This window comes from Schistocerca americana, chromosome 1 (genome assembly GCF_021461395.2).
Source record: "Schistocerca americana isolate TAMUIC-IGC-003095 chromosome 1, iqSchAmer2.1, whole genome shotgun sequence".
NCBI classification, from domain to species: domain Eukaryota; kingdom Metazoa; phylum Arthropoda; class Insecta; order Orthoptera; family Acrididae; genus Schistocerca; species Schistocerca americana.
In genome coordinates, this window is record NC_060119.1 from 812629058 (window position 1) to 812656477 (window position 27420).

Consider the following 27420-nt stretch of genomic DNA (forward strand, 5'->3'; position numbering starts at 1 on the left):
GACCAATAGAGACATGCCAAAACTTTGAAGGTTGTTTATGAAGGTGCTGCTGGATTCATTTATGGTTTTAGTGTTGATGTTAATGTCCCCTCACAGAATTATGTTGATCTTTGTACTTGAGACTTTATCTAGAACTTCTGTTAATGTATTGAAAGAAGTGTCCATGCTACCACTGGGAGATCTATACACACACAAAATGATTAATTTATTGGTGATATCAAGCCCTGTTAATTCAACAGCTGATATTCAAAGTGCTTGTCTTCACTTACTGTACTGAGGTCATGTCTTGATTTGAACTGTGTTCCTTTTCTGATATAAATGCATGATCCTCCATCCCTTGAAGCAGTTCTGCAGTAAGAGTTTGCCCTTTCATACAATGATAATACTACATGTTGGATTTCTGTGTGTCTACACCAGTGCTCAGTAATACAAACTACTGTGCAGTTCAAAGATCGGAGCTCAACTTCTAATAGTTGTATTTCTTTCTCTCTCTCTCTCTCTCTCTCTCTCTCTCTCTCTCTCTCTCTCTGGTTTTTTTTTCTTTTTTTTTTTTTTTTTTTTTTTTTTTTTACTGCATGTTTTGATAGAGGATTGTTAAGTCTGTGAAATGCCCCATGTTACTCTTTTCAATGGTTTGTTTTTCTTCATGACATCTGGTATGTGTGATATTTGAAGTGTTAAAATCAATCTTGTGAGTGATTGTTTCAGTATTTTTTAAACTGCTGGAGATACTCCTTAGGCAGGGGAACCTGCTGTCTAGATTCATCCTAAAAAAAAGACCTACTTTTATGACCTACGACAACAGATATTTGACTGTGTGGCCTGAGATCCACCTCCTGTAATTTCATGAATCAGCTGTACCAATCTTCCCCTCCCAGTCCTGTTTAGGTGTAGGCCATGCCTAGTGAAACCCCATCTGATGATAGTCCCGACAGGCACCAGAGAAACATGAGCAAATTTGGCTATCCTCAGAGCCATCCCTAACCCCACATTGATTTGCCTCACAGTTCCATCAAGGTGTGCTCGATCATGACGCTGGAACAGCTCAACAAAGCGTACGTTGGTGCCATGAGTGAGGGAAGCTATCTTGTCCAGGTCACCACCTATGTCCAAACTGTATCCTGCCCCACCCACTATCACTACGTGGTCCTCTTTTGTAAAGTCCTTACGTAAAGATCTTAGGTCCTCTATCACATGACTTAGCCCTGCATTTGGCTTGAAGATACTGGTGGCCTGGTACGCTACCCCTAAACTTTCCTGTAACTGAGGACCTACACCTCGCCCATTGCTACTACCTAGCAGCAGCACTTTCTTCTTCCTAAGACTTTGTACATTCCCAGGCTTCTTGGCCTCAGTTGAAGTGTGCTGCACATTTTCTGCTCCTCATTCAACCTGAGGCTCTTCTCCACTTGATTTTCCTTTCATGTTCCCCAATCAAAATGTTCCTATTGCAGACTTTGCAGTTACAGGAGAGAACCTCTTCTGTTCTCCCCATCCATCCCCCCCCCCCCCCTTCTGCTGATCCCCCCACCCCCACCCCACCCAGTGAAAATATTTCCTACAAGATTGGCAACAAATCCCTCTACTCACTACCCTATAACAGTTACCACATTTCTGACTCGTGGTCAGTTTTGAAAGAATAATTAAGTTTAAAGAATGTTTTAAATTTGTCAAGGACACGAGATTGGCTGTGTGGAAACCAAAAACGACACAAAGGTCTTGTGTGGTGGTTGTTGTTTTTTGTACTGATTTAGAGGTACAATGACACAAGAATGAATTTGTAATTACTTTGCTTATAGAGAAGTTGCGTTATGTAGCGTGTTTGGTCAGGTTTTTAAATGTTATTAACTTGAAAAATTTAGGCCTAGATCGCGTCTATCTAACTAGTAAACAATACAAAATGTGTTAGTAAAATACAATTTGGAAATGTTTAATTACACTTTTATTATGACAATAGACACTGATGAAACTAGTAGCTGTCTTTTTTAAATGAATTTTGCACTATCAAGAAAACTTAAAGAGAATTTTTTGTGTTTATGTCACTCAAAATTTCAGGTTATGTAGCGATTATCGGGACTTCAGCTAAAGAACAAGTTTTTTCAAGAACAAGCTCTGCTGGGATGCTAATAATCAGTTGTGTGACAAGAACGGACACTACAGCAAGTACACAAAACAAAGGAAATTTACATTTGACACTATTTCCTCTTAAATAAGTTCTTTTAGCGGCCGAAGAAAATACCTGTGATCTCACTTGGCGGCCATCTTTTCTCATAAAAGTTTTTTCATGATGACAGGCACAACACTTAGAAATATTTCACATTGTAGCTCAGGGAGACTTAGGAAAATGTGCAGTGGTCTGCTCTGATGTATTTTACCAGTCGTTCAATGGAATTTGCATGGACACCCTTGCATGGACTTGTTGAGCACCACCCCAGATAAATTTAGCATCAGCTTTTAACAACCCCCTGGAGTGGCCTGGCTTTCATAAAAAAGTTTTTGATAAAAAGACGGTAATAAGAACATAATCCGAGGAAGCTTCTCACATCTCTAATACTTTTACGAATAGGAAATTCTGTTATAGATCTCACCATTTCTGGGTCTGGCTGCACACCTTCGTTTGACACAAGGTGTCCAAGTATTTTGATTTATTTTGCTCCAAAGAGACAATTTCTTGGAGTTTCATCCACCTTGTTGGAGACACTTAAGAACTGCCATCAGTCTTTTTATATGTTCATCAATGTCTCATAGAACACTAAAGTCATCTAAATAACAAAGACACATCGTCCACTTCAGGTGCCTTAGAAGATTATCCATCATCTGTTCAAAAGTTGCTGGTGCATTTCATAAACCAAACGGCATTACCTGAAACTCAAACAGGCCCTCAAGGGTGATGAATGCAGTTTTCTCACGATCAGCCTCATCTACTTCAATTTGCCAGAATCCCAAGTACATGTCCATGGTTGAGAAAAACTTAACCCCCTTCAGACAATCTAGTATATTGTCATTTCGTGGAAGAGGGTAAACGTCCTTTTTAGTTATCTTATTTAGCCTCCTGTAATCAACAACAAGGATGAATGATGTCATTCTTCATCATTTTCTCTACCTCGTTGCATATTATTTGACGTTACATTGCTGACATACGGTATGCTCTCTGGCTTATTGGTTAATGGTCTCCAGTGCTAATCTGGTGCTTCACTATCGATTTGTCTAATTTGCTCTTCACCTGTGGATTGTAGCATTCAGAGAACTCTTGAAGAATGGCAAGTACCTTCTTCTGTTGTTCCTTAGTGAGATCTGGTGATAGTCGAGCTAGTAGATCTTGTCTGGTAGTGGTAGGGCTAATTTCGCCCACAGATTTGGCATGGGAGGTTTCTATGACACTCAGCAGTTCTTCAATTAATGTCTCAGTGTTTTCTACGCACATGAGTCTTGTAAGGATCTGCGGTTCTCGGTGACAGTTAACTGTCCACAATTCACCGAATCAGTTCTTAAATGAGATGACGGAGGCTGGGATGACCAAGTTATTCTTCAGTGGTGTGCTTCTCTTACATTCCACTACGAGATCCATGGGTTGATACATGGCATGGCACATGACAGTTACCTTTCTAGTGCTGACTGCAGGAATGATCACTTCATCCAGCACATATAGTCTCCACACATTTAGATGCGCATCTTCCTGCCCACAGTATCTCATCTCGTCTAGCATAATCTTCGAGCGTCCACAATCTACAATTGCCTGAGAAGCTTTCAAAAAGTCCCATCCAAGGATGGTGTCATGATTACACTCTTCTAAGATGATGAATTCTAAGGGCTGTGTATGGACACTTATACCCACACGAATGAAACATCTTCGTGTAGGTTTTACGTACTTCCCATTAGTCTCCTTCAGCACAGATGTTTTATTATTGACGAATATGGTTTTTTGCAACTGGCTATGGTACTTCTCCAAAATGACTGAATATGATGCTCCAGAGTCCACAAGAGCTTGGGCTGGTCGGTCATCCATGAGGATATCGACGTTGTTTCGTATCATTTTTGTAGTGATCGACGGTGGAGGATTTTTCTCTTCGGCAGCCTCATCTCCAAGGAAGGTCGCACCCTTTAGTTTACCAGGTTGTGGTGGCTAGGTGATCAGTTGGAGCTTCTAAACGGCGATGGAGAGGTTGATCGGTGTGTTGGGGAGCATCGTCTCCAGCGGCTAGCTTGTGGCGATGGTGACCTATGTTGTCCTGCACCCACATCTTCTTGTTCATCTTCATCGTCCCAAAGTTGGCATTGGCTAAGATTGGTCTGCTGTATTCTGGCATGTGCGTCATCAACATCAAATATCCGACACCTTTCTCGACAATAGCGCACCACGTGTCCCGGTCGCCCACAGTGGAAACATATTGGTTGGTTGTCCAGGGTCCTCCAGACATCAGTCTTCCTTGGTACCCAAACAGATTCCTCATCCAGTATTGTAGAAATGTAACTCCACCTGGGTCTGAATTTTTCACCATTTTAAAGGGAAATGAAGGGCAAGAGATTGGGTTCAATGTCTGTTCCACTTCCTCCCTTATGACCTCTTGGAGCATGTCGGTTTTTTGCTCGCCCTGCAATCCAAGTGCCTTCTGAACTTCCTCTCTCACTATCTGATGAAGAACGTTTGTGAAATCAGTTGCTTCCTCCATCACAGACATTGATACGACATTTGGAAGCCATTCATACTTCTTGGATGTAATTCTTTTTTGATGCGTTGTCTCGATATACTTGCATCATTTTATGAAGTCGTCTGCTTTCGAAACCTCCTTCAGGAGTAGGGCTTGATACATGTCCTCAACAACACCATTCATGAGATGTGCAATCTTATCTTCCTCCTTCATTCATTATTTTACACAGCTCCAAGACGTCTGAATGTAGGACACTGTACCCTGCACTTTAATTTATCTTAAGTCTTGCACTTCTGTCATTGTGTGTCTGCCTGGAATACTTCCTAGCTTGTGAACTTCACCTCATTGTTCTCACACCATTGCCTGGCAATGCCGTCCAAGTAGAAAAATACGTTAGCCAAACACACGGTGTCATCCCATTTGTTAAATTAGGCTATACGCTCATATACCTTCAGCCACTTGTTAGGATCTTGGACATCGTCACCAGAGAACCCGGAAGGATGTCTCATGTGGTGGCACACAGTTGCTGTCATTGCAACGTCCTCTTCTTCTTCTGTCTCTGATAGATTGCGATCTGTTGAATATGGCTCGAACTCTGGTTTCTCGCCACGTAAATGGCGGCTCTGTCGTGGCCTGATGGGAGCAACTGTGTCGTCGATAGTGTGCGTCATCACATGTTCCAATACCCAGTGCCTCCACCAGAATAATTTCACATAGAAGAAGGTGAATTAGATGAATGATGAACACTAACTTCACTTAACGAAAGTTTATTCAGCACTTGCACATACAAGAGCATGGAGCAAACTGCCACCAGCCAGAACACATACAGTGTATATATGGCTACAGAACATTCCAGTACAATGATTCTTGCTATTTGTGGATACTTCTAGAATGTACTTGAACTGAATATAGAAATTAAAATTTTACAGTCAAGGTGAGTTTTGAACTCGCGCAACAGGTTAGTATCATAACCACTACACCACGGTGCTACTCAGTCTCTTCTGTGATTATATTAGGGGCTTGAAATGTTTAAATCCACTTAATTTCGCTAATGAGATTAATGACCTGTCTGCATTCAGCGTGTGACAAAACAAAATTTATTATTTTTATTATTGGACTTTAGAAATTGTAGTATGTGAACATTTGTATTACTGTGCCTATGTGCTTATATTGCTTATATTCTACCTAATGTTGTTTAATCTGATTTATACATCAGGAACTATTTATTACTTTATTTAAGAAAAGTGCACTGGTACTGTTGACAGAATCCCCTAAGACAATGCAGATAAAGAGCCAAACAACTTTTATTTCAAAATATTCAACCATAGAAGTTTCAGTGGTAGTAATTTTGAGAATTTATCCTGCTGCTCGTGATCCCAAAACAATGTTATTCACTACAGTTTACCTGTTACTAAGGATTTACATACCTAATCTAATCAGGTTCATTAATTAGGCCATATCTAAGAAAATGTCTGTTTCTAAAACTATTACCTGTTACTTATTGCTGTCTTGTCTTATGGCATACTATTCAGTGAGCTATTCAATGACATCTCAGTGGGTCTTGTATCTTTTTAAGCATGTCTATTATTAATTAAGTACTCAACTATCATATTTATAAAACTTTACCTGGATATAACTTATAAAGTGCTCTACATTCAGTGAAAGTATTAATACTCAAAATTCTGATGGAAATTGAGATATTATGTCCAGGTTTAGTGTAAGACTATTGGATGAAAGTGTATCTTTTATTTTAATAACATACACACACACACACACACACACACACACACACACACACAAACCCTGCTAACAACTGTTACTACTTTCTTTGCTATTCCAACAATACATTAAAATTGTATAGCATACATATTACACTTGTTTTGCTTGATTCCCTCAAATAAAATATGTGACAAGTAAAAATTCATATTTATCTTCATGCAGGCCCGATGATTATATGACAGTAAGTGAATGCTTGCAGCTGCAGTACCATCAGTCATTACGACACCATTTGCTACTATTATATGCACGAGAAATCCTTATGCTAGACCTGCACATTAATCAGACAGTGGGCATTATCCCCCTGGAGAAAACAGCTTCTCCTCTGGTGCAGGTAAGTTTTCATGGAAAGAGAGAGAGAGAGAGAGAGAGAGAGAGAGAGAGAGAGAGAGAAAGAGAGAGAGAGAGAGAGGGAGAGAGAGAGAACTTTCACTTGTGTGCGTACGTGTAGCTTAAGAATGCAGATGAATTTTTAGCTTTTTAAATTTTTGAAATAGACCTTCAGTGTTTGAATATGGATTACTGGAAAGAGAAATGGTATGAATGAGATGACAGGTGTTAAACATGTGACCTGGAGATGAAAGGGAACAGGTAACAGCCGAGTGACAGCAGGGAATCCATTTCAATAGCGTTGCTAAAGATGAACTGTAGAATTGTATAAAAGTAATGGTAATGTGCTATGGGAGGTCTTTTACATCACCCTCTCCCATCTCCACTGCTTCTAAACCCTGGAAATGGCAACTGGCTATGCAAGATGTACTTGACCTTATTTATGTAACTTTTTGCCTTTTGTTCTTCCATTCTCTTCCACATCATCCTTTCTTTCTAAAGTCCATGAAAGCATAAAAATCTTCTATTCTGTCTCTTGTACACGAGTTGTGTGTGGAGACATAACAGCAGACTGAAAGCCAAAATATTAAATTCTGCGTTTAAAAGTGTATTAACATATGTGAACCACTCAAAGTGAACAAGGCACCAGGCTCCAGCAAATCAACGAATTCCTGTTAAATATTACATTGAATATATTATAGAATTAGCATCTTTTCGAACTCATATTTATCAAAAAACTCGTGTGTGGCAAATAGCCATGTTTGAGTGGAAAAAGAGTGCAAGTGACACTTGTTGATAAAAATTGACCAGGCACTAGTAGAACGACCGCACTGAGGATTCTTACAAGCTTAATTATGTATATAGACAGTTGATCCATTCCAGTAATTGAGAATCTCGACCATTTTTGGCTGTTACTGACATTTTTGGTGGCAAGATGTTGGTTCCAGGGATTCCAAAATTTTCGAGAAAGTTTTAATTTCAACAATATAAATGTGACATAAAGTCATGCAGTTGGCAGGTGACCATTATTATAATAATCAGTAGTTCTGAATTCAGGCTGATTGGGTCACAATGGTAAAAGTCTTAACATCAGGAAAGGAATGACTTTATTGTCCATGTGACGCGTTTTGGAATTTAGCCATAATCACATTTCCAGGAGTGGTTACTGTGTGCAGATATGGCATTTCAAGTTGCATGTGAAATGAATATTTGCAGACTAGTCTGCACCCAAACTGCAATTTGACAGTCAACAGTGCCATATTTTCATCTGGTGGCAGGAAGTGGAATATCTTTTTTCAGCATATTCTGTGAGAGTACAGATTAATGAACGTACTTATGGTCTTTCAGCATCCTGCAATGTATACAGCCTGTGTTGCAGCACTTGGAATACTGTCAGTTTAATTATAGCGACCCGATATAAAACAGCTTCAAAGTCTGATTACTTTACAAATGATTAGTTAATGCATTTAATGTTATCTGCATTTAAGTGGATAGGTGAGAAAAAGTGAAGGAAAGTTTTGAAATTATGCTTATAGTTTGTTGGAAATCCGAATAGCTCTTATTAGGAAACACTGGATGAATATAAACTATGTAATTTGCACTCTATTTTAAGGAAAAGCTGGTCTTTCACACTTTTAAATGTTTATGATGTTATACAGTGATATAATGTTAAGGTACGTTTACACTGGGATACATGTATTGCGACATGTATGAGCGACATGTCAATTTGACATGTCGCGATACATCACCTCATACAAAAATTCACGGAACTTGTATGCCGACCCATGAGCTCATACATGTCGCGTATACATTTTGTATATCGCTTTTTGGCCATATACGCGACATGTATGAGCGACATTTGAAGAACTCGCGCATGCGCAGTACTATCATTTCCTGTCGTCTTGTCGCCTGCCACTTATTTTGACGATTAGCACATGCGTAGTACCAGGCTCTTTGGCGGCTGTTTGAGTTTTGGAGGTGCCGACTATCGTTTCGACGTTAATGTATCTGCATAGAACATCAAAAAGTGTCATATGCAACATTATTCTTCGTGTTTGCGAGGCTATTGTGCAAGTTTTATTCCAAGAAGTGAAGGTAAAAGTTTTATATATATCAGAGTATGTAATACATTCTATAATTTTTTCATGCATCTGGCACGTATATCAATTTTTTGCTATTATTCCGGCGGCCTCGCGTGATAATGTTGACAACGGATGCCGACAATCGTGTGTGAGACGTTGGCATTAGCAATCGCGCGACAATGCAAATGTTTTGTAATGAAATCTTCGTTTCAAGAGGAATCCCCAGTGGCCAAAAAATGGAGTATTACTGCCAACTGATCCTCTGGTGGAATCGCTTCCCGAAAGTTTGTGTTGGTTTTGGACACAAGAGGAGCCACAAGTGATATCAAACCGCGGAAATCCTCCATACACATCCTAACATAATTTCTAAAATATGCGCCATCCTTTAGCGTTAATTCGCGAGAAACTCTCTCTGCCACCATCTACGCTTCCTCCATCTTTTCTTCCTATCATCTTCCAAAAGAGCAAGTGTACCAGCACATAAAAATGTGAAATCTTCCAAATCGTCGTCGAAAGCTATCGCACAGTGATACATATCAACCAGTGTAAACGCACGCTCATACATGTATGAGGTTGATACTTGTCAACTCATACAAGTCGCGATACATGTCGCAAAGTCACATATACATGTATTTCATACATGTGCCGATACAAATGACAGTGTAAACGCACCTTTACAGGTACATTCAGTGATAGTGTGTGTGTGTGTGTGTGTGTGTGTGTGTGTGTGTGTGTGTGTGTGTGTGTATATATATATATATATATATATATAAAAACAAAGATGAGGTGACTTACCGAACAAAAGCGCTGGCAGGTCGATAGACACACAAACAAACACAAACACACACACAAAATTCAAGCTTTCGCAACAAACTGTTGCCTCATCAGGAAAGAGGGAAGGAGAGGGGAAGACGAAAGGAAGTGGGTTTTAAGGGAGAGGGTAAGGAGTCATTCCAATCCCGGGAGCGGAAAGACTTACCTTAGGGGGAAAAAAGGACAGGTATACACTCGCACACACGCACATATCCATCCACACATACAGACACAAGCAGACATATTTAAAGACAAAGAGTTTGGGCAGAGATGTCAGTCGAGGCAGAAGTGTAGAGGCAAAGAAGTTGTTGAAAGACAGGTGAGGTATGAGTGGCGGCAACTTGAAATTAGCGGAGATTGAGGCCTGGCGGATGACGAGAAGAGAGGATATACTGAAGGGCAAGTTCCCATCTCCGGAGTTCGGATAGGTTGGTGTTGGTGGGAAGTATCCAGATAACCCGGACGGTGTAACACTGTGCCAAGATGTGCTGGCTGTGCACCAAGGCATGTTTAGCCACAGGGTGATCCTCATTACCAACAAACACTGTCTGCCTGTGTCCATTCATGCGAATGGACAGTTTGTTGCTGGTCATTCCCACATAGAATGCATCACAGTGTAGGCAGGTCAGTTGGTAAATCACGTGGGTGCTTTCACACGTGGCTCTGCCTCTGATCGTGTACACCTTCCGGGTTACAGGACTGGAGTAGGTGGTGGTGGGAGGGTGCATGGGACAGGTTTTGCATCGGGGGCGGTTACAAGGATAGGAGCCAGAGGGTAGGGAAGGTGGTTTGGGGATTTCATAGGGATGAACTAACAGGTTACGAAGGTTAGGTGGACGGCGGAAAGACACTCTTGGCGGAGTGGGGAGGATTTCATGAAGGATGGATCTCATTTCAGGGCAGGATTTGAGGAAGTCGTATCCCTGCTGGAGAGCCACATTCAGAGTCTGGTCCAGTCCCGGAAAGTATCCTGTCACAAGTGGGGCACTTTTGTGGTTCTTCTGTGGGGGATTCTGGGTTTGAGGGGACAAGGAAGTGGCTCTGGTTATTTGCTTCTGTACCAGGTCGGGAGGGTAGTTGCGGGATGCGAAAGCTGTTTTCAGGTTGTTGGTGTAATGATTCAGGGATTCCGGACTGGAGCAGATTCGTTTGCCACGAAGACCTAGGCTGTAGGGAAGGGACCGTTTGATGTGGAATGGGTGGCAGCTGTCATAATGGAGGTACTGTTGCTTGTTGGTGGGTTTGATGTGGACGGACGTGTGAAGTTGGCCATTGGACAGGTGGAGGTCAACGTCAAGGAAAGTGGCATGGGATTTGGAGTAGGACCAGGTGAAACTGATGGAACCAAAGGAGTTGAGGTTGGAGAGGAAGTTCTGGAGTTCTTCTTCACTGTGAGTCCAGATCATGAAGATGTCATCAATAAATCTGTACCAAACTTTGGGTTGGCAGACTTGGGTAACCAAGAAGGCTTCCTCTAAGCGACCCATGAATAGGTTGGCGTACGAGGGGGCCATCCTGGTGCCCATGGCTGTTCCCTTTAATTGTTGGTATGTCTGGCCCTCAAAAGTGAAGAAGTTGTGGGTCAGGATGAAGCTGGCTAAGGTGATGAGGAAAGAGGTTTTAGGTAGGGTGGCAGGTGATCGGCGTGAAAGGAAATGCTCCATCGCAGCGAGGCCCTGGACGTGCGGAATATTTGTGTATAAGGAAGTGGCATCAATGGTTACAAGGATGGTTTCTGGGGGTAACAGATTGGGTAAGGATTCCAGGCGTTCAAGGAAGTGGTTGGTGTCCTTGATGAAGGATGGGAGACTGCATGTAATGGGTTGAAGGTGTTGATCTACGTAGGCAGAGATGCGTTCTGTGGGGGCTTGGTAACCAGCTACAATGGGGCGGCCGGGATGATTGGGTTTGTGGATTTTAGGAAGAAGGTAGAAGGTAGGGGTGCGGGGTGTCGGTGGGGTCAGGAGGTTGATGGAGTCAGGTGAAAGGTTTTGCAGGGGGCCTAAGGTTCTGAGGATTCCTTGAAGCTCCGCCTGGACATCGGGAATGGGGTTACCTTGGCAAACTTTGTATGTGGTGTTGTCTGAAAGCTGACGCAGTCCCTCAGCCACATACTCCCGACGATCAAGTACCACGGTCGTGGAACCCTTGTCCGCCGGAAGAATGACGATGGATCGGTCAGCCTTCAGATCACGGATAGCCTGGGCTTCAGCAGTGGTGATGTTGGGTGTAGGATTAAGGTTTTTTAAGAAGGATTGAGATGCAAGGCTGGAAGTCAGAAATTCCTGGAAGGTTTGGAGAGGGTGATTTTGAGGAAGAGGAGGTGGGTCCCGCTGTGACGGAGGACGGAACTGTTCCAGGCAGGGTTCAATTTGGATGGTGTCTTGAGGAGTCGGATCATTAGGAGTAGGATTAGGATCATTTTTCTTCGTGGCAAAGTGATACTTCCAGCAGAGAGTACGGGTGTAGGACAGTAAATCTTTGACGAGGGCTGTTTGGTTGAATCTGGGAGTGGGGCTGAAGGTGAGGCCTTTGGATAGGACAGAGGTTTCGGATTGGGAGAGAGGTTTGGAGGAAAGGTTAACTACTGAATTAGGGTGTTGTGGTTCCAGATTGTGTTGATCGGAATTTTGAGGTTTTGGAGGGAGTGGAGCTGGAAGTGGGAGATTGAGTAGATGGGAGAGACTGGGTTTGTGTGCAATGAGAGGAGGTTGAGGTTTGCTGGAAAGGTTGTGAAGGGTGAGTGAGTTGCCTTTCCGGAGGTGGGAAACCAGGAGATTGGATAGTTTTTTGAGGTGGAGGGTGGCATGCTGTTCTAATTTACGGTTGGCCTGTAGGAGGATGCTCTGAACAGCCGGTGTGGATGTGGGGGAGGAAAGATTAAGGACTTTTATTAAGGATAGGAGTTGACGGGTGTGTTCATTGGCTGAGTTGATGTGTAGGTAAAGGATTAGGTGGGTGAGGGCAATGGATTGTTCAGTTTGGAACTGGTATAGGGACTGATGGAAGGAAGGGTTGCAGCCAGAGATGGGAACTTTGAGTGTGAGGCCTTTGGGGGTAATGCCAAATGTCAGACAAGCCTGAGAAAATAAAATATGCGAGCGTAATCTGGCTAGGGCGAAGGCATGTTTGCGGAGGGAATGTAAATAAAACTTAATGGGGTCATTGTGGGGGTGTTGTGAGGGTGACATGGTGTTAGAAGGTGGAAAGTGTAACCTGAGGTGAAATGAAAATGAAAATAAAAATATATGGGGAGAGATAAAGGTGAACCGGAAAGAAACTGGAGATCTGGAATGAAAAAAGGCGAAAAGGTGTTGGTTACAGCTGGGCTATGTTGGACTTGGGTTGGTAGACAACGATGTGCATAAAGGTTAGGTGGTTGTGTTGCCGCCAAAACACGTTAAAGGACGGAGAAATTCGGGAAAATTTCGAAAAAACTGCGTGTAGTATATTAAAAGGAGTGGTATTGTGGTGGCAGATTATGAAAATGAGGCTAACAATTGTCTGACGAAGAAATAATGGCGTTAAAACCTGTGGGAAGCGGCTAAAAATGATCGGTGATGTGGGAAAAACGGAAATGGAAATAAAGCGAAAGTTATTAGAACTGGCCAAAATGGTTGTTTAAAAGGTGAAAGGAGCTGTTTGTGAACTAGAAACGGTGGATATTATAGCGGCAGTAGTGCTGAAAGCGGCAAAAATATTTTTTGGTTATGGTTTGGAAGTGGGTTACGTATTGTTGAGTATATATATATAGGCGGGATAAAATAGTATAGCAGATTACGGTAAAAAGGAGAAGGTGAATACAAAGTGAAACTATTGGCAAAAACAGAAAGAGGAAAATAAGACGACAGAAAAGATTTCGAAATGGAACAGTGACAATAACAAACGTAATTGTTGGATTCAAATTAATGATATCAATATAATGGAAGGAAACATTCCACGTGGGAAAAATTATATATAAAAACAAAGATGAGGTGACTTACCGAACAAAAGCGCTGGCAGGTCGATAGACACACAAACAAACACAAACACACACACAAAATTCAAGCTTTCGCAACAAACTGTTGCCTCATCAGGAAAGAGGGAAGGAGAGGGGAAGACGAAAGGAAGTGGGTTTTAAGGGAGAGGGTAAGGAGTCATTCCAATCCCGGGAGCGGAAAGACTTACCTTAGGGGGAAAAAAGGACAGGTATACACTCGCACACACGCACATATCCATCCACACATACAGACACAAGCAGACATATTTAAAGACAAAGAGTTTGGGCAGAGATGTCAGTCGAGGCAGAAGTGTAGAGGCAAAGAAGTTGTTGAAAGACAGGTGAGGTATGAGTGGCGGCAACTTGAAATTAGCGGAGATTGAGGCCTGGCGGATGACGAGAAGAGAGGATATACTGAAGGGCAAGTTCCCATCTCCGGAGTTCGGATAGGTTGGTGTTGGTGGGAAGTATCCAGATAACCCGGACGGTGTAACACTGTGTCACAGCCAGCACATCTTGGCACAGTGTTACACCGTCCGGGTTATCTGGATACTTCCCACCAACACCAACCTATCCGAACTCCGGAGATGGGAACTTGCCCTTCAGTATATCCTCTCTTCTCGTCATCCGCCAGGCCTCAATCTCCGCTAATTTCAAGTTGCCGCCACTCATACCTCACCTGTCTTTCAACAACTTCTTTGCCTCTACACTTCTGCCTCGACTGACATCTCTGCCCAAACTCTTTGTCTTTAAATATGTCTGCTTGTGTCTGTATGTGTGGATGGATATGTGCGTGTGTGCGAGTGTATACCTGTCCTTTTTTCCCCCTAAGGTAAGTCTTTCCGCTCCCGGGATTGGAATGACTCCTTACCCTCTCCCTTAAAACCCACTTCCTTTCGTCTTCCCCTCTCCTTCCCTCTTTCCTGATGAGGCAACAGTTTGTTGCGAAAGCTTGAATTTTGTGTGTGTGTTTGTGTTTGTTTGTGTGTCTATCGACCTGCCAGCGCTTTTGTTCGGTAAGTCACCTCATCTTTGTTTTTATATATAATTTTTCCCACGTGGAATGTTTCCTTCCATTATATTGATATCATTAATTTGAATCCAACAATTACGTTTGTTATTGTCACTGTTCCATTTCGAAATCTTTTCTGTCGTCTTATTTTCCTCTTTCTGTTTTTGCCAATAGTTTCACTTTGTATTCACCTTCTCCTTTTTACCGTAATCTGCTATACTATTTTATCCCGCCTATATATATATACTCAACAATACGTAACCCACTTCCAAACCATAACCAAAAAATATTTTTGCCGCTTTCAGCACTACTGCCGCTATAATATCCACCGTTTCTAGTTCACAAACAGCTCCTTTCACCTTTTAAACAACCATTTTGGCCAGTTCTAATAACTTTCGCTTTATTTCCATTTCCGTTTTTCCCACATCACCGATCATTTTTAGCCGCTTCCCACAGGTTTTAACGCCATTATTTCTTCGTCAGACAATTGTTAGCCTCATTTTCATAATCTGCCACCACAATACCACTCCTTTTAATATACTACACGCAGTTTTTTCGAAATTTTCCCGAATTTCTCCGTCCTTTAACGTGTTTTGGCGGCAACACAACCACCTAACCTTTATGCACATCGTTGTCTACCAACCCAAGTCCAACATAGCCCAGCTGTAACCAACACCTTTTCGCCTTTTTTCATTCCAGATCTCCAGTTTCTTTCCGGTTCACCTTTATCTCTCCCCATATATTTTTATTTTCATTTTCATTTCACCTCAGGTTACACTTTCCACCTTCTAACACCATGTCACCCTCACAACACCCCCACAATGACCCCATTAAGTTTTATTTACATTCCCTCCGCAAACATGCCTTCGCCCTAGCCAGATTACGCTCGCATATTTTATTTTCTCAGGCTTGTCTGACATTTGGCATTACCCCCAAAGGCCTCACACTCAAAGTTCCCATCTCTGGCTGCAACCCTTCCTTCCATCAGTCCCTATACCAGTTCCAAACTGAACAATCCATTGCCCTCACCCACCTAATCCTTTACCTACACATCAACTCAGCCAATGAACACACCCGTCAACTCCTATCCTTAATAAAAGTCCTTAATCTTTCCTCCCCCACATCCACACCGGCTGTTCAGAGCATCCTCCTACAGGCCAACCGTAAATTAGAACAGCATGCCACCCTCCACCTCAAAAAACTATCCAATCTCCTGGTTTCCCACCTCCGGAAAGGCAACTCACTCACCCTTCACAACCTTTCCAGCAAACCTCAACCTCCTCTCATTGCACACAAACCCAGTCTCTCCCATCTACTCAATCTCCCACTTCCAGCTCCACTCCCTCCAAAACCTCAAAATTCCGATCAACACAATCTGGAACCACAACACCCTAATTCAGTAGTTAACCTTTCCTCCAAACCTCTCTCCCAATCCGAAACCTCTGTCCTATCCAAAGGCCTCACCTTCAGCCCCACTCCCAGATTCAACCAAACAGCCCTCGTCAAAGATTTACTGTCCTACACCCGTACTCTCTGCTGGAAGTATCACTTTGCCACGAAGAAAAATGATCCTAATCCTACTCCTAATGATCCGACTCCTCAAGACACCATCCAAATTGAACCCTGCCTGGAACAGTTCCGTCCTCCGTCACAGCGGGACCCACCTCCTCTTCCTCAAAATCACCCTCTCCAAACCTTCCAGGAATTTCTGACTTCCAGCCTTGCATCTCAATCCTTCTTAAAAAACCTTAATCCTACACCCAACATCACCACTGCTGAAGCCCAGGCTATCCGTGATCTGAAGGCTGACCGATCCATCGTCATTCTTCCGGCGGACAAGGGTTCCACGACCGTGGTACTTGATCGTCGGGAGTATGTGGCTGAGGGACTGCGTCAGCTTTCAGACAACACCACATACAAAGTTTGCCAAGGTAACCCCATTCCCGATGTCCAGGCGGAGCTTCAAGGAATCCTCAGAACCTTAGGCCCCCTGCAAAACCTTTCACCTGACTCCATCAACCTCCTGACCCCACCGACACCCCGCACCCCTACCTTCTACCTTCTTCCTAAAATCCACAAACCCAATCATCCCGGCCGCCCCATTGTAGCTGGTTACCAAGCCCCCACAGAACGCATCTCTGCCTACGTAGATCAACACCTTCAACCCATTACATGCAGTCTCCCATCCTTCATCAAGGACACCAACCACTTCCTTGAACGCCTGGAATCCTTACCCAATCTGTTACCCCCAGAAACCATCCTTGTAACCATTGATGCCACTTCCTTATACACAAATATTCCGCACGTCCAGGGCCTCGCTGCGATGGAGCATTTCCTTTCACGCCGATCACCTGCCACCCTACCTAAAACCTCTTTCCTCATCACCTTAGCCAGCTTCATCCTGACCCACAACTTCTTCACTTTTGAGGGCCAGACATACCAACAATTAAAGGGAACAGCCATGGGCACCAGGATGGCCCCCTCGTACGCCAACCTATTCATGGGTCGCTTAGAGGAAGCCTTCTTGGTTACCCAAGTCTGCCAACCCAAAGTTTGGTACAGATTTATTGATGACATCTTCATGATCTGGACTCACAGTGAAGAAGAACTCCAGAACTTCCTCTCCAACCTCAACTCCTTTGGTTCCATCAGTTTCACCTGGTCCTACTCCAAATCCCATGCCACTTTCCTTGACGTTGACCTCCACCTGTCCAATGGCCAACTTCACACGTCCGTCCACATCAAACCCACCAACAAGCAACAGTACCTCCATTATGACAGCTGCCACCCATTCCACATCAAACGGTCCCTTCCCTACAGCCTAGGTCTTCGTGGCAAACGAATCTGCTCCAGTCCGGAATCCCTGAATCATTACACCAACAACCTGAAAACAGCTTTCGCATCCCGCAACTACCCTCCCGACCTGGTACAGAAGCAAATAACCAGAGCCACTTCCTTGTCCCCTCAAACCCAGAATCCCCCACAGAAGAACCACAAAAGTGCCCCACTTGTGACAGGATACTTTCCGGGACTGGACCAGACTCTGAATGTGGCTCTCCAGCAGGGATACGACTTCCTCAAATCCTGCCCTGAAATGAGATCCATCCTTCATGAAATCCTCCCCACTCCGCCAAGAGTGTCTTTCCGCCGTCCACCTAACCTTCGTAACCTGTTAGTTCATCCCTATGAAATCCCCAAACCACCTTCCCTACCCTCTGGCTCCTATCCTTGTAACCGCCCCCGATGCAAAACCTGTCCCATGCACCCTCCCACCACCACCTACTCCAGTCCTGTAACCCGGAAGGTGTACACGATCAGAGGCAGAGCCACGTGTGAAAGCACCCACGTGATTTACCAACTGACCTGCCTACACTGTGATGCATTCTATGTGGGAATGACCAGCAACAAACTGTCCATTCGCATGAATGGACACAGGCAGACAGTGTTTGTTGGTAATGAGGATCACCCTGTGGCTAAACATGCCTTGGTGCACAGCCAGCACATCTTGGCACAGTGTTACACCGTCCGGGTTATCTGGATACTTCCCACCAACACCAACCTATCCGAACTCCGGAGATGGGAACTTGCCCTTCAGTATATCCTCTCTTCTCGTCATCCGCCAGGCCTCAATCTCCGCTAATTTCAAGTTGCCGCCACTCATACCTCACCTGTCTTTCAACAACTTCTTTGCCTCTACACTTCTGCCTCGACTGACATCTCTGCCCAAACTCTTTGTCTTTAAATATGTCTGCTTGTGTCTGTATGTGTGGATGGATATGTGCGTGTGTGCGAGTGTATACCTGTCCTTTTTTCCCCCTAAGGTAAGTCTTTCCGCTCCCGGGATTGGAATGACTCCTTACCCTCTCCCTTAAAACCCACTTCCTTTCGTCTTCCCCTCTCCTTCCCTCTTTCCTGATGAGGCAACAGTTTGTTGCGAAAGCTTGAATTTTGTGTGTGTGTTTGTGTTTGTTTGTGTGTCTATCGACCTGCCAGCGCTTTTGTTCGGTAAGTCACCTCATCTTTGTTTTTATATATAATTTTTCCCACGTGGAATGTTTCCTTCCATTATATATATATATATATATATATATATATATATATATATATAATGGAAGGAAACATTCCACGTGGGAAAAATTTTTCCCACGTGGAATGTTTCCTTCCATTACATTGATATCATTAATTTGAATCCAACAATTACGTTTGTTATTGTCACTGTTGCATTTCGAAATCTTTTCTGTCATCTTATTTTCCTCTTTCTGTTTTTGCCAGTAGTTTCACTTTGTATTCACCTTCTCCTTTTTACCGTAATCTGCTATACTATTTTATCCCGCCTATATATATACCCAATAATACGTAACCCACTTCCAAACCATAACCAAAAAAATATTTTTTTTGCGGCTTTCAGCACTACCGCCGATATAATATCCACCGTTTCTAGTTCACAAACAGCTCCTTTCACCTTTTAAACAACCATTTCGGCCAGTTCTAATAACTTTCGCTTTATTTCCATTTCCGTTTTTCCCACATCACTGATCATTTTTAGCCGCTTCCCACAGGTTTTAACGCCATTATTTCTTCGTCAGACAATTGTTAGCCTCATTTTCATAATCTGCCACCACAATACCACTCCTTTTAATATACTACACGCAGTTTTTTCGAAATTTTCCCGAATTTCTCCGTCCTTTAACGTGTTTTGGCGGCAACACAACCACCTAACCTTTATGCACATCGTTGTCTACCAACCCAAGTCCAACATAGCCCAGCTGTAACCAACACCTTTTCGCCTTTTTTCATTCCAGATCGCCAGTTTCTTTCCGGTTCACCTTTATTTCTCCCCATATATTTTTATTTTTATTTTCATTTTCATTTCACCTCATGTTACACTTTCCACCTTCTAATACCATGTCACCCTCACAACACGCCCACAATGACCCCATTAAGTTTTATTTACATTCCCTCCGCAAAAATTAAAAATGGTCTGCTTGTGTCTGTATGTGTGGATGGATATGTGCGTGTGTGCGAGTGTATACCTGTCCTTTTTTCCCCCTAAGGTAAGTCTTTCCGCTCCCGGGATTGGAATGACTCCTTACCCTCTCCCTTAAAACCCACTTCCTTTCGTCTTCCCCTCTCCTTCCCTCTTTCCTGATGAGGCAACAGTTTGTTGCGAAAGCTTGAATTTTGTGTGTATGTTTGTGTTTGTTTGTGTGTCTATCGACCTGCCAGCGCTTTTGTTTGGTAAGTCACCTCATCTTTGTTTGGAAACTGTATTGCGAATAGATTTAGCAGTAAAGAAGCAATAAATTAGAACGTCATGCCTGATGCTAATTTTGTCTTCATGACCAGCAAAAGTGTGCTAAGTGATAATTTTTTCCTTTCATCATTTTGTGGCGGTTTCAGGGAGAAAAAGTTTTGTTGAGGATTGAAATTATGTGTAATCCTTGCTGGAAGCAACTAAGTGCTCTCATTCTCAAATAAACGAAGAATGAAGTCCTTGTATTTGCTTTTATTGTTATTATTATTATTATTATTATTATTATTACTACTACTATTACACTGGAGATTGAAGCTTGACTAATAATAATAGATCATTACTCCTGAATCCTTTCCTTAAGCGTTTCTCTTCCTTCAGCATCTATGCACATTGTCATTTTTTTCTTATCTTCTGACACCTTTTTTCTGGATGAAGAATTTAGACAATCAGATAGATATTCTCCTACATTTTTAGATTGTGTGTGTGTGTTTGCCTGCCTACTTCAGTTCTTGATTTGCTTACTGATATGTAAATACTATTCTTCTGTTACTAATATATATATATTACTACTGTCCTTGAGAAAGAGGAAGTTATAAATACACACAACACTGTGATTTTAAGAACTTCTACTTTCAAACTCAGGTGTCTTTAACATTTTTTGTTTATTTTGTGTAATACATTATCTTTGATGTATTATAAATAATGTAGGTGACCATGATATACAAATCTCTTCTTTGCTACTTATTCCAGAGATCTCACCCATTAATATTCTCATGTCAGGAGCATACATAAAACACAGTTTACACAATTATTGACAGATCAGTGCAATTTATATAATTTTTGACCAAAACTTGGCCACTTTCAGAGCATTTTCCGTTGCTTGGTTAAGGTCTTCTTTCGTGCAGTTGGATGGACATGATCAACACTGAAGCTTATGTTGAACAGCATGTTCTTCCCTGCAGTCACATTGGGTTTTGTTTTCTTCAATGTATCCCCATTTTGCCAGGTTAGTCCAGGATCTGACCTCAGCCTATTATAGGATTTCCAGATTGGCCAATTCTCATCACGACCAGGAGGGGAAAGATTCTGAAACTCTTTTCCAGTCAGGAAGTTAGGATGTCTCAGCCCTCTGTAGTTGCAGCCTGGCTTCTTCATCAGTGATTGTTAGTTTCTCCGATGTTCTGAGGAAACTTTTCCTTGACCTAAGTTGTTGTGGGTAGGCTTGTTGCCCGTGCTTGAGATGCTTTTTTTTTTTGTGTTCCAGTTTCGTTCTTTCCCTGGTTGCTGCTATTTCTCTTCGAACAGGTAGTAGTGCAATTCCTGCAAGGTGGTAGAGCCATTCGACTGGCAGCCTGTTGTAACTCTTCATGTGTTATTCAGGGCAATATCTACCTGTTTGGCATGTGTTGACTTATGCTAAACAGGACAGGCATACTCTGCTGCGGAGTAGCATAATGACATTGCAGAAGTTCAGTTGGTTTCAGTTTGGCTGCCCCACTGTGATCTGGCCTGTTTTCTCAGTAGGTTGTTCCTGGTGGAGACTTTTGATTTGAAATTCATGCAGTGTTTTTTGAACGTTAGAGATCTGCCAAGTGTTATTTCTAGATATTTTGGAGTGTCACAGTGTTCCAATTTGAACGCTGACCATTCTATCACTAACTTGTGGATGGTTTCCCTATTTCTCAGATGGAAAGCACACACTTGTGTCTTTGATGGGTTTGGTTTAGGTTGGTTTATTATGTAATATTTTGATAGATCTTAAAGAGCAATATTTAGGGTAATTTCCATTGAACTGAAGTTGTGCTTTGGTTTGCAGGGTGAGGTCATCAGTGTGCAAGAAGCTATGGGACTATGGGTTGGTCATTAGTGTATATTTAACAGAGCTGAAGCCAACACACTTCTCTTAGGAGGGTCACTTTTCTGTAGCCTCCATCATCTGCACTGTCCTTGGAGGTCAATGAAGAACCACTGGTTCTGCAGAAGATTGGTGATGAGCCTGGTGAGGCTGAAATCCTTGGTTAGGTTGTAGACCTTGTCTAATAATATTTGGTGGTTGACAGTGTCATATGCTGCTAAAAAGTCCGCAAATACCTCTTCTGTCACCGTACGGGCTTCAAATCCATCTTATATGAGCTGTGTAAGACTGAGTAATTGTCCTGTGCAGCTTTTTCAAGGGTGGAATCCAGCATGCTGAGGTATAAGCAAGGGATCAATAACATGTGAGAGACAGTTTAAAATCATTCTCTCTAGCAGTTATTAAAGGCAACACAGTAGTGCGATTGGTTTAAAATTCTTTGGACTATTTCCTTCTTTACCCGGTTTCAGTATAGCAATTATCAGCTCTTCAACCATATCTTTGGAATTTGACATCTGTCAACACATTTATTGAAGAGTTGGAGAATCCATTCCTTTGTTGCTAGTCCAGAGTGCTTGATTTGCTCAGTTAGTAGTTTGTGTTCTGTTTGCTTAGTGGGTGATGTTTTGGTATGTAGTGGTCTTAGTCGGATCATTGCCGAGGCATCACAGAAGTCTCCAGGGCTTATGATTGTCTTTTTTCAGATCCAGGTTTTCTGTTGTTTTAATCCATTTTTCACTTTTTGATTCTCTTATAGAAGAAATGGATTTTTTTGTTTCTATAGTTGTTACACTGAAAGTGTGTCTCTAAATAAGGTGCTATATTCTGTAAATAAGGCTGCCTGATGTGATGTGAGACCAGGGATGTAAGATCTTCGACAGCCATGAGGGACAGATGTTTTGGAACATCTCTTTACGGCCATGGTCAACATGTCATACTGCTCTGGTGTTGGTTCTATAAAAGACACTTTTTCAGACATCTGCCATGCCCACACAAGACTGTGAGTGTCACACCATGTACTGTGATCTTTTATGACTTTACAGAGAAGTGGTGATATTGCTTGTATCATTCAACTCAGTGTCATGTATTTGTTTGCGTGGTCAGTGGTCTCTAGTAGCAGCACTACAGCAAAATTGTGTCAGTGCCTCTTTGGAGCATTATTCTGATTCTGGCTTCTGTAGCTGAATTGCGATAGACGTCTTGTGCAAAAACTTGTGAAGATGTCTGGTGTGTTTTTGTACTGTCAATTAATTTCAGCTTATCAGCACATTGATTGAATTTTGTATTTTCCTAAATTTTCACCTCACAACAAGTGTGTAGAGCACTTTTAAAATTTTTCTGGTGAATTGCTGAACTTGTGGAGCCCAGATTGTATTTTTTTTTTTTTTTTTCATGGTCTTTGCTTCCTCTTTGCCTTGCGTCCCCCTCATATGAGATAGATACCTCTTTTTTTCTACATTTATACTCTGCAAGCCACCCAACGGTGTGTGGCAGAGGGCACTTTACGTGCCACTGTCATTACCTCCCTTTCCTGTTCCAGTCGTGTATGGTTTGCGGGAAGAACGACTGTGTGAAAGCCTCCGCGCGTGCTCTAATCTCTCTAATTTTACATTCGTGATCTCCTCGGGAGGTATAAGTAGGGGGAAGCAATATATTCGATACCTCATCCAGAAACGCACCCTCTCGAAACCTGGCGAGCAAGCTACACCGCGATGCAGAGCGCCTCTCTTGCAGAGTCTGCCACTTGAGTTTGTTAAACATCTCTGTAACGCTATCACAATTACCAAATAACCCTGTGATGATTTTACATTCGTGATCTCCTCGGGAGGTATAAGTAGGGGGAAGCAATATATTCGATACCTCATCCAGAAACGCACCCTCTCGAAACCTGGCGAGCAAGCTACACCGCGATGCAGAGCGCCTCTCTTGCAGAGTCTGCCACTTGAGTTTGTTAAACATCTCTGTAACGCTATCACAATTACCAAATAACCCTGTGATGAAACGCGCCGCTCTTCTTTGGATCTTCTCAATCTCTTCCGTCAACCCGATCTGGTACGGATCCCACACTGATGAGCAATACTCAAGTGTAGGTCGAACGAGTGTTTTGTAAGCCACCTCCTTTGTTGATGGACTACATTTTCTAAGGACTCTCCCAATGAATCTCAACCTGGTACCTGCCTTACCAACAATTAATTTTATATGATCATTCCACTTCAAATCGTCCCGCACGCATACTCCCAGATATTTTACAGAAGTAACTGCTACCAGTGTTTGTTCCGCTATCATATAATCATACAATAAAGGATCCTTCTTTCTAAGTGTATTCGCAATACATTACATTTGTCTATGCTAAGAGTCAGTTGCCACTCCATGCCTATCCGCTGCAGATCTTCCTGCATTTCGCTACAATTTTCTAATGCTGCAACTTCTCTGTATACTACAGCATCATCCGCGAAAAGCCGCATGGAACTTCCGACACTATCTACCAGGTCATTTATAAATATTGTGAAAAGCAACGGTCCCGTAACACTCCCCTGTGGCACGCCAGAGGTTACTTTAACGTCTGTAGACGTCTCTCCATTGATAACAACATGCTGTGTACTGTTTGCTAAAAACTCTTCAATCCAGCCACACAGCTGGTCTGATATTCCGTAGGCTCTTACTTTGTTTATCAGGCGACAGTGCGGAACTGTATCGAACGCCTTCCGGAAGTCAAGAAAAATAGCATCTACCTGGGAGCCTGTGTCTAATATTTTCTGGGTCTCATGAACAAATAAAGCGAGCTGGGTCTCACACGATCACTGTTTCCGGAATCCATGTTGATTCTTACATAGTAGATTCTGGGTTTCCAAAAACGACGTGATACTCGAGCAAAAAACATGTTCTAAAATTCTAAAACAGATCGACGTCAGATATATAGGTCTATAGTTTTGCGCATCTGATCGAAGACCCTTCTTGAAGACTGGGACTACCTGTGCTCTTTTCCAATCATTTGGAACCTTCCGTTCCTCTAGAGACTTGCGGTACACGGCTGTTAGAAGGGGGGCAAGTTGTTTCGCGTACTCTGTGTAGAATCGAATCGGTATCCCGTCACGTCCAGTGGACTTTCCTCTGTTGAGTGATTCCAGTTGCTTTTCTAGTCCTTGGACACTTATTTTGATGTCAGCCATTTATTCGTTTGTGCGAGGATTTAGAGAAGGAACTGCAGTGCTGTCTTCCCCTGTGAAACAGCTTTGGAAAAAGGTGTTTAGTATTTCAGCTTAACACGTGTCATGCTCTGTTTCAATGCCGTCATCATCCTGGAGTGTCTGGATATGCTGTTTCGAGCCACTTACTGATTTAACATAAGACCAGAACATCCTAGGATTTTCTGTCAAGTCGGTACATAGAATTTTACTTTCGAATTCACTGAACGCTTCTCGCATAGCCCTCCTTACGCTAACTTTGACATCGTTTAACTTCTGTTTGTCTGAGAGGTTTTGGCTGTGTTTCAACTTGGAGTTGAGCTCTCTTTGCTTTCGCAGTAGTTTCCTAACTTTGTTGTTGTACCATGGTGGGTTTTTTCTGTCCCTCACAGTTTTACTCAGCACGTATCTGTCTAAAACGCATTTTACGATTGCCTTGACCTTTTTCCATAAACACTCAACATTGTCAGTGTCGGAACAGAAATTTTCGTTTTGATCTGTTAGGTAGTCTGAAATCTGCCTTCTATTACTCTTGCTAAACAGATAAACCTTCCTCCCTTTTTTTATATTCCTATTAACTTCCATATTCAGGGATGCTGCAACGGCCTTATGATCACTGATTCCCTGTTCTGCACATACAGAGTCGAAAAGTTCGGGTCTGTTTGTTATCAGTAGGTCCAAGATGTTATCTCCACGAGTCGGTTCTCTGTTTAATTGCTCGAGGTAATTTTCGGATAGTGCACTCAGTATAATGTCACTCGATGCTCTGTCCCTACCACCCGTCCTAAACATCTGAGTGTCCCAATCTATATCTGGTAAATTGAAATCTCCACCTAAGACTATAACATGCTGAGAAAATTTATGTGAAATGTATTCCAAATGTTCTCTCAGTTGTTCTGCCACTAATGCTGCTGAGTCAGGAGGTCGGTAAAAGGAGCCAATTATTAACCTAGCTCGGTTGTTGAGTGTAACCTCCACCCATAATAATTCACAGGAACTATCCACTTCTACTTCACTACAGGATAAACTACTACTAACAGCGACGAACACTCCACCACCGGTTGCATGCAATCTGTCCTTTCTAAACACCATCTGTACCTTTGTAAAAATTTCGGCAGAATTTATCTCTGGCTTCAGCCAGCTTTCTGTACCTATAACGATTTCAGCTTCGGTGCTTTCTATCACCGCTTGGAGTTCCGGTACTTTACCAACGCAGCTTCGACAGTTTACAATTACAATACCGATTGCTGCTTGGTCCCTGCATGTCCTGACTTTGCCCCGCACCCGTTGAGGCTGTTGCCCTTTCTGTACTTGCCCAAGGCCATATAACCTAAAAAAACTGCCCAGCCCACGCCACACAACCCCTGCTACCCGTGTAGCCGCTTGTTGCATGTAGTGGACTCCTGACCGATCCAGCGGAACCCGAAACCCCACCACCCTATGGCGCAAGTCGAGGAATCTGCAGCCCACACGGTCGCAGAACCGTCTCAGCCTCTGATTCAGAGCCTCCACTCGGCTCTGTACCAAAGGTCCGCAGTCAGTCCTGTCGACGATGCTGCAGATGGTGAGCTCTGCTTTCATCCCGCTAGCGAGACTGGCAGTCTTCACCAAATCAGATAGCCGCCGGAAGCCAGAGAGGATTTCCTCCGATCCATAGCGACACATATCATTGGTGCCGACATGAGCGACCACCTGCAGATGGGTGCACCCTGTACCCTTCATGGCATCCGGAAGGACCCTTTCCACATCTGGAATGACTCTCCCCGGTATGCACACGGGGTGCACATTGGTTTTCTTCCCCTCTCTTGCTGCCATATCCCTAAGGGGCCCCATTACGCGCCCGATGTTGGAGCTCCCAACTACCAGTAAGCCCACCCTCTGCGGCCGCCCGGATCTTCCAGACTGAGGGGCAACCTCTGGGACAGGACAAGCAGCCATGTCAGGCCGAAGATCAGTATCAGCCTGAGACAGAGCCTGAACCGGTTCGTCAGAAAAACTGGAGAGGCCTTCCGTTCAGCCCTCCGGAATGTCTTTCGCCCCCTGCCACACCTTGAGACGACCTCCCACTCTACCACAGGTGAGGGATCAGCCTCAATGCGGGCAGTATCCCGGGCAACCACAGTCGTAGTCCGATCGGGGGATGCGTGGTACAGGCTGGCCGTCCCCGACAAACCCCCATCCGGACCCCCACAGTGATGCCCATTGGCAACAGCCTCAAGCTGTGTGACCGAAGCCAACACTGCCTGAAGCTGGGGATGCGTGGTACAGGCTGGCCGTCCCCGACAAACCCCCATCCGGACCCCCACAGTGATGCCCATTGGCAACAGCCTCAAGCTGTGTGACCGAAGCCAACACTGCCTGAAGCTGGGAGCCAAGAGATGCCAACTCAGCCTGCATCCGAACACAGCAGTTCTACATCTACATGTCTCAAAGCCGCCCTCCCCCCCAACCCCCCAACTATTTACTCTTTCGTTCCTTGAAGAATG

At 43.3% G+C, this 27420-nt stretch overlaps 1 protein-coding gene across 2 annotated transcripts in view; it reads left to right on the forward strand.

The window, feature by feature from the left end:
* Nucleotides 1-27420, forward strand: part of LOC124612877 (WD repeat-containing protein 11-like) — a 222760-nt gene that overhangs the window by 71433 nt on the left and 123907 nt on the right. For both annotated transcript variants that reach the window (XM_047141331.1, XM_047141322.1), the window contains exon 7: nucleotides 6591-6759. In XM_047141331.1, coding sequence (XP_046997287.1) covers nucleotides 6591-6759 — 169 coding nt within the window. The remainder of the gene's footprint in view (nucleotides 1-6590; nucleotides 6760-27420) is intronic.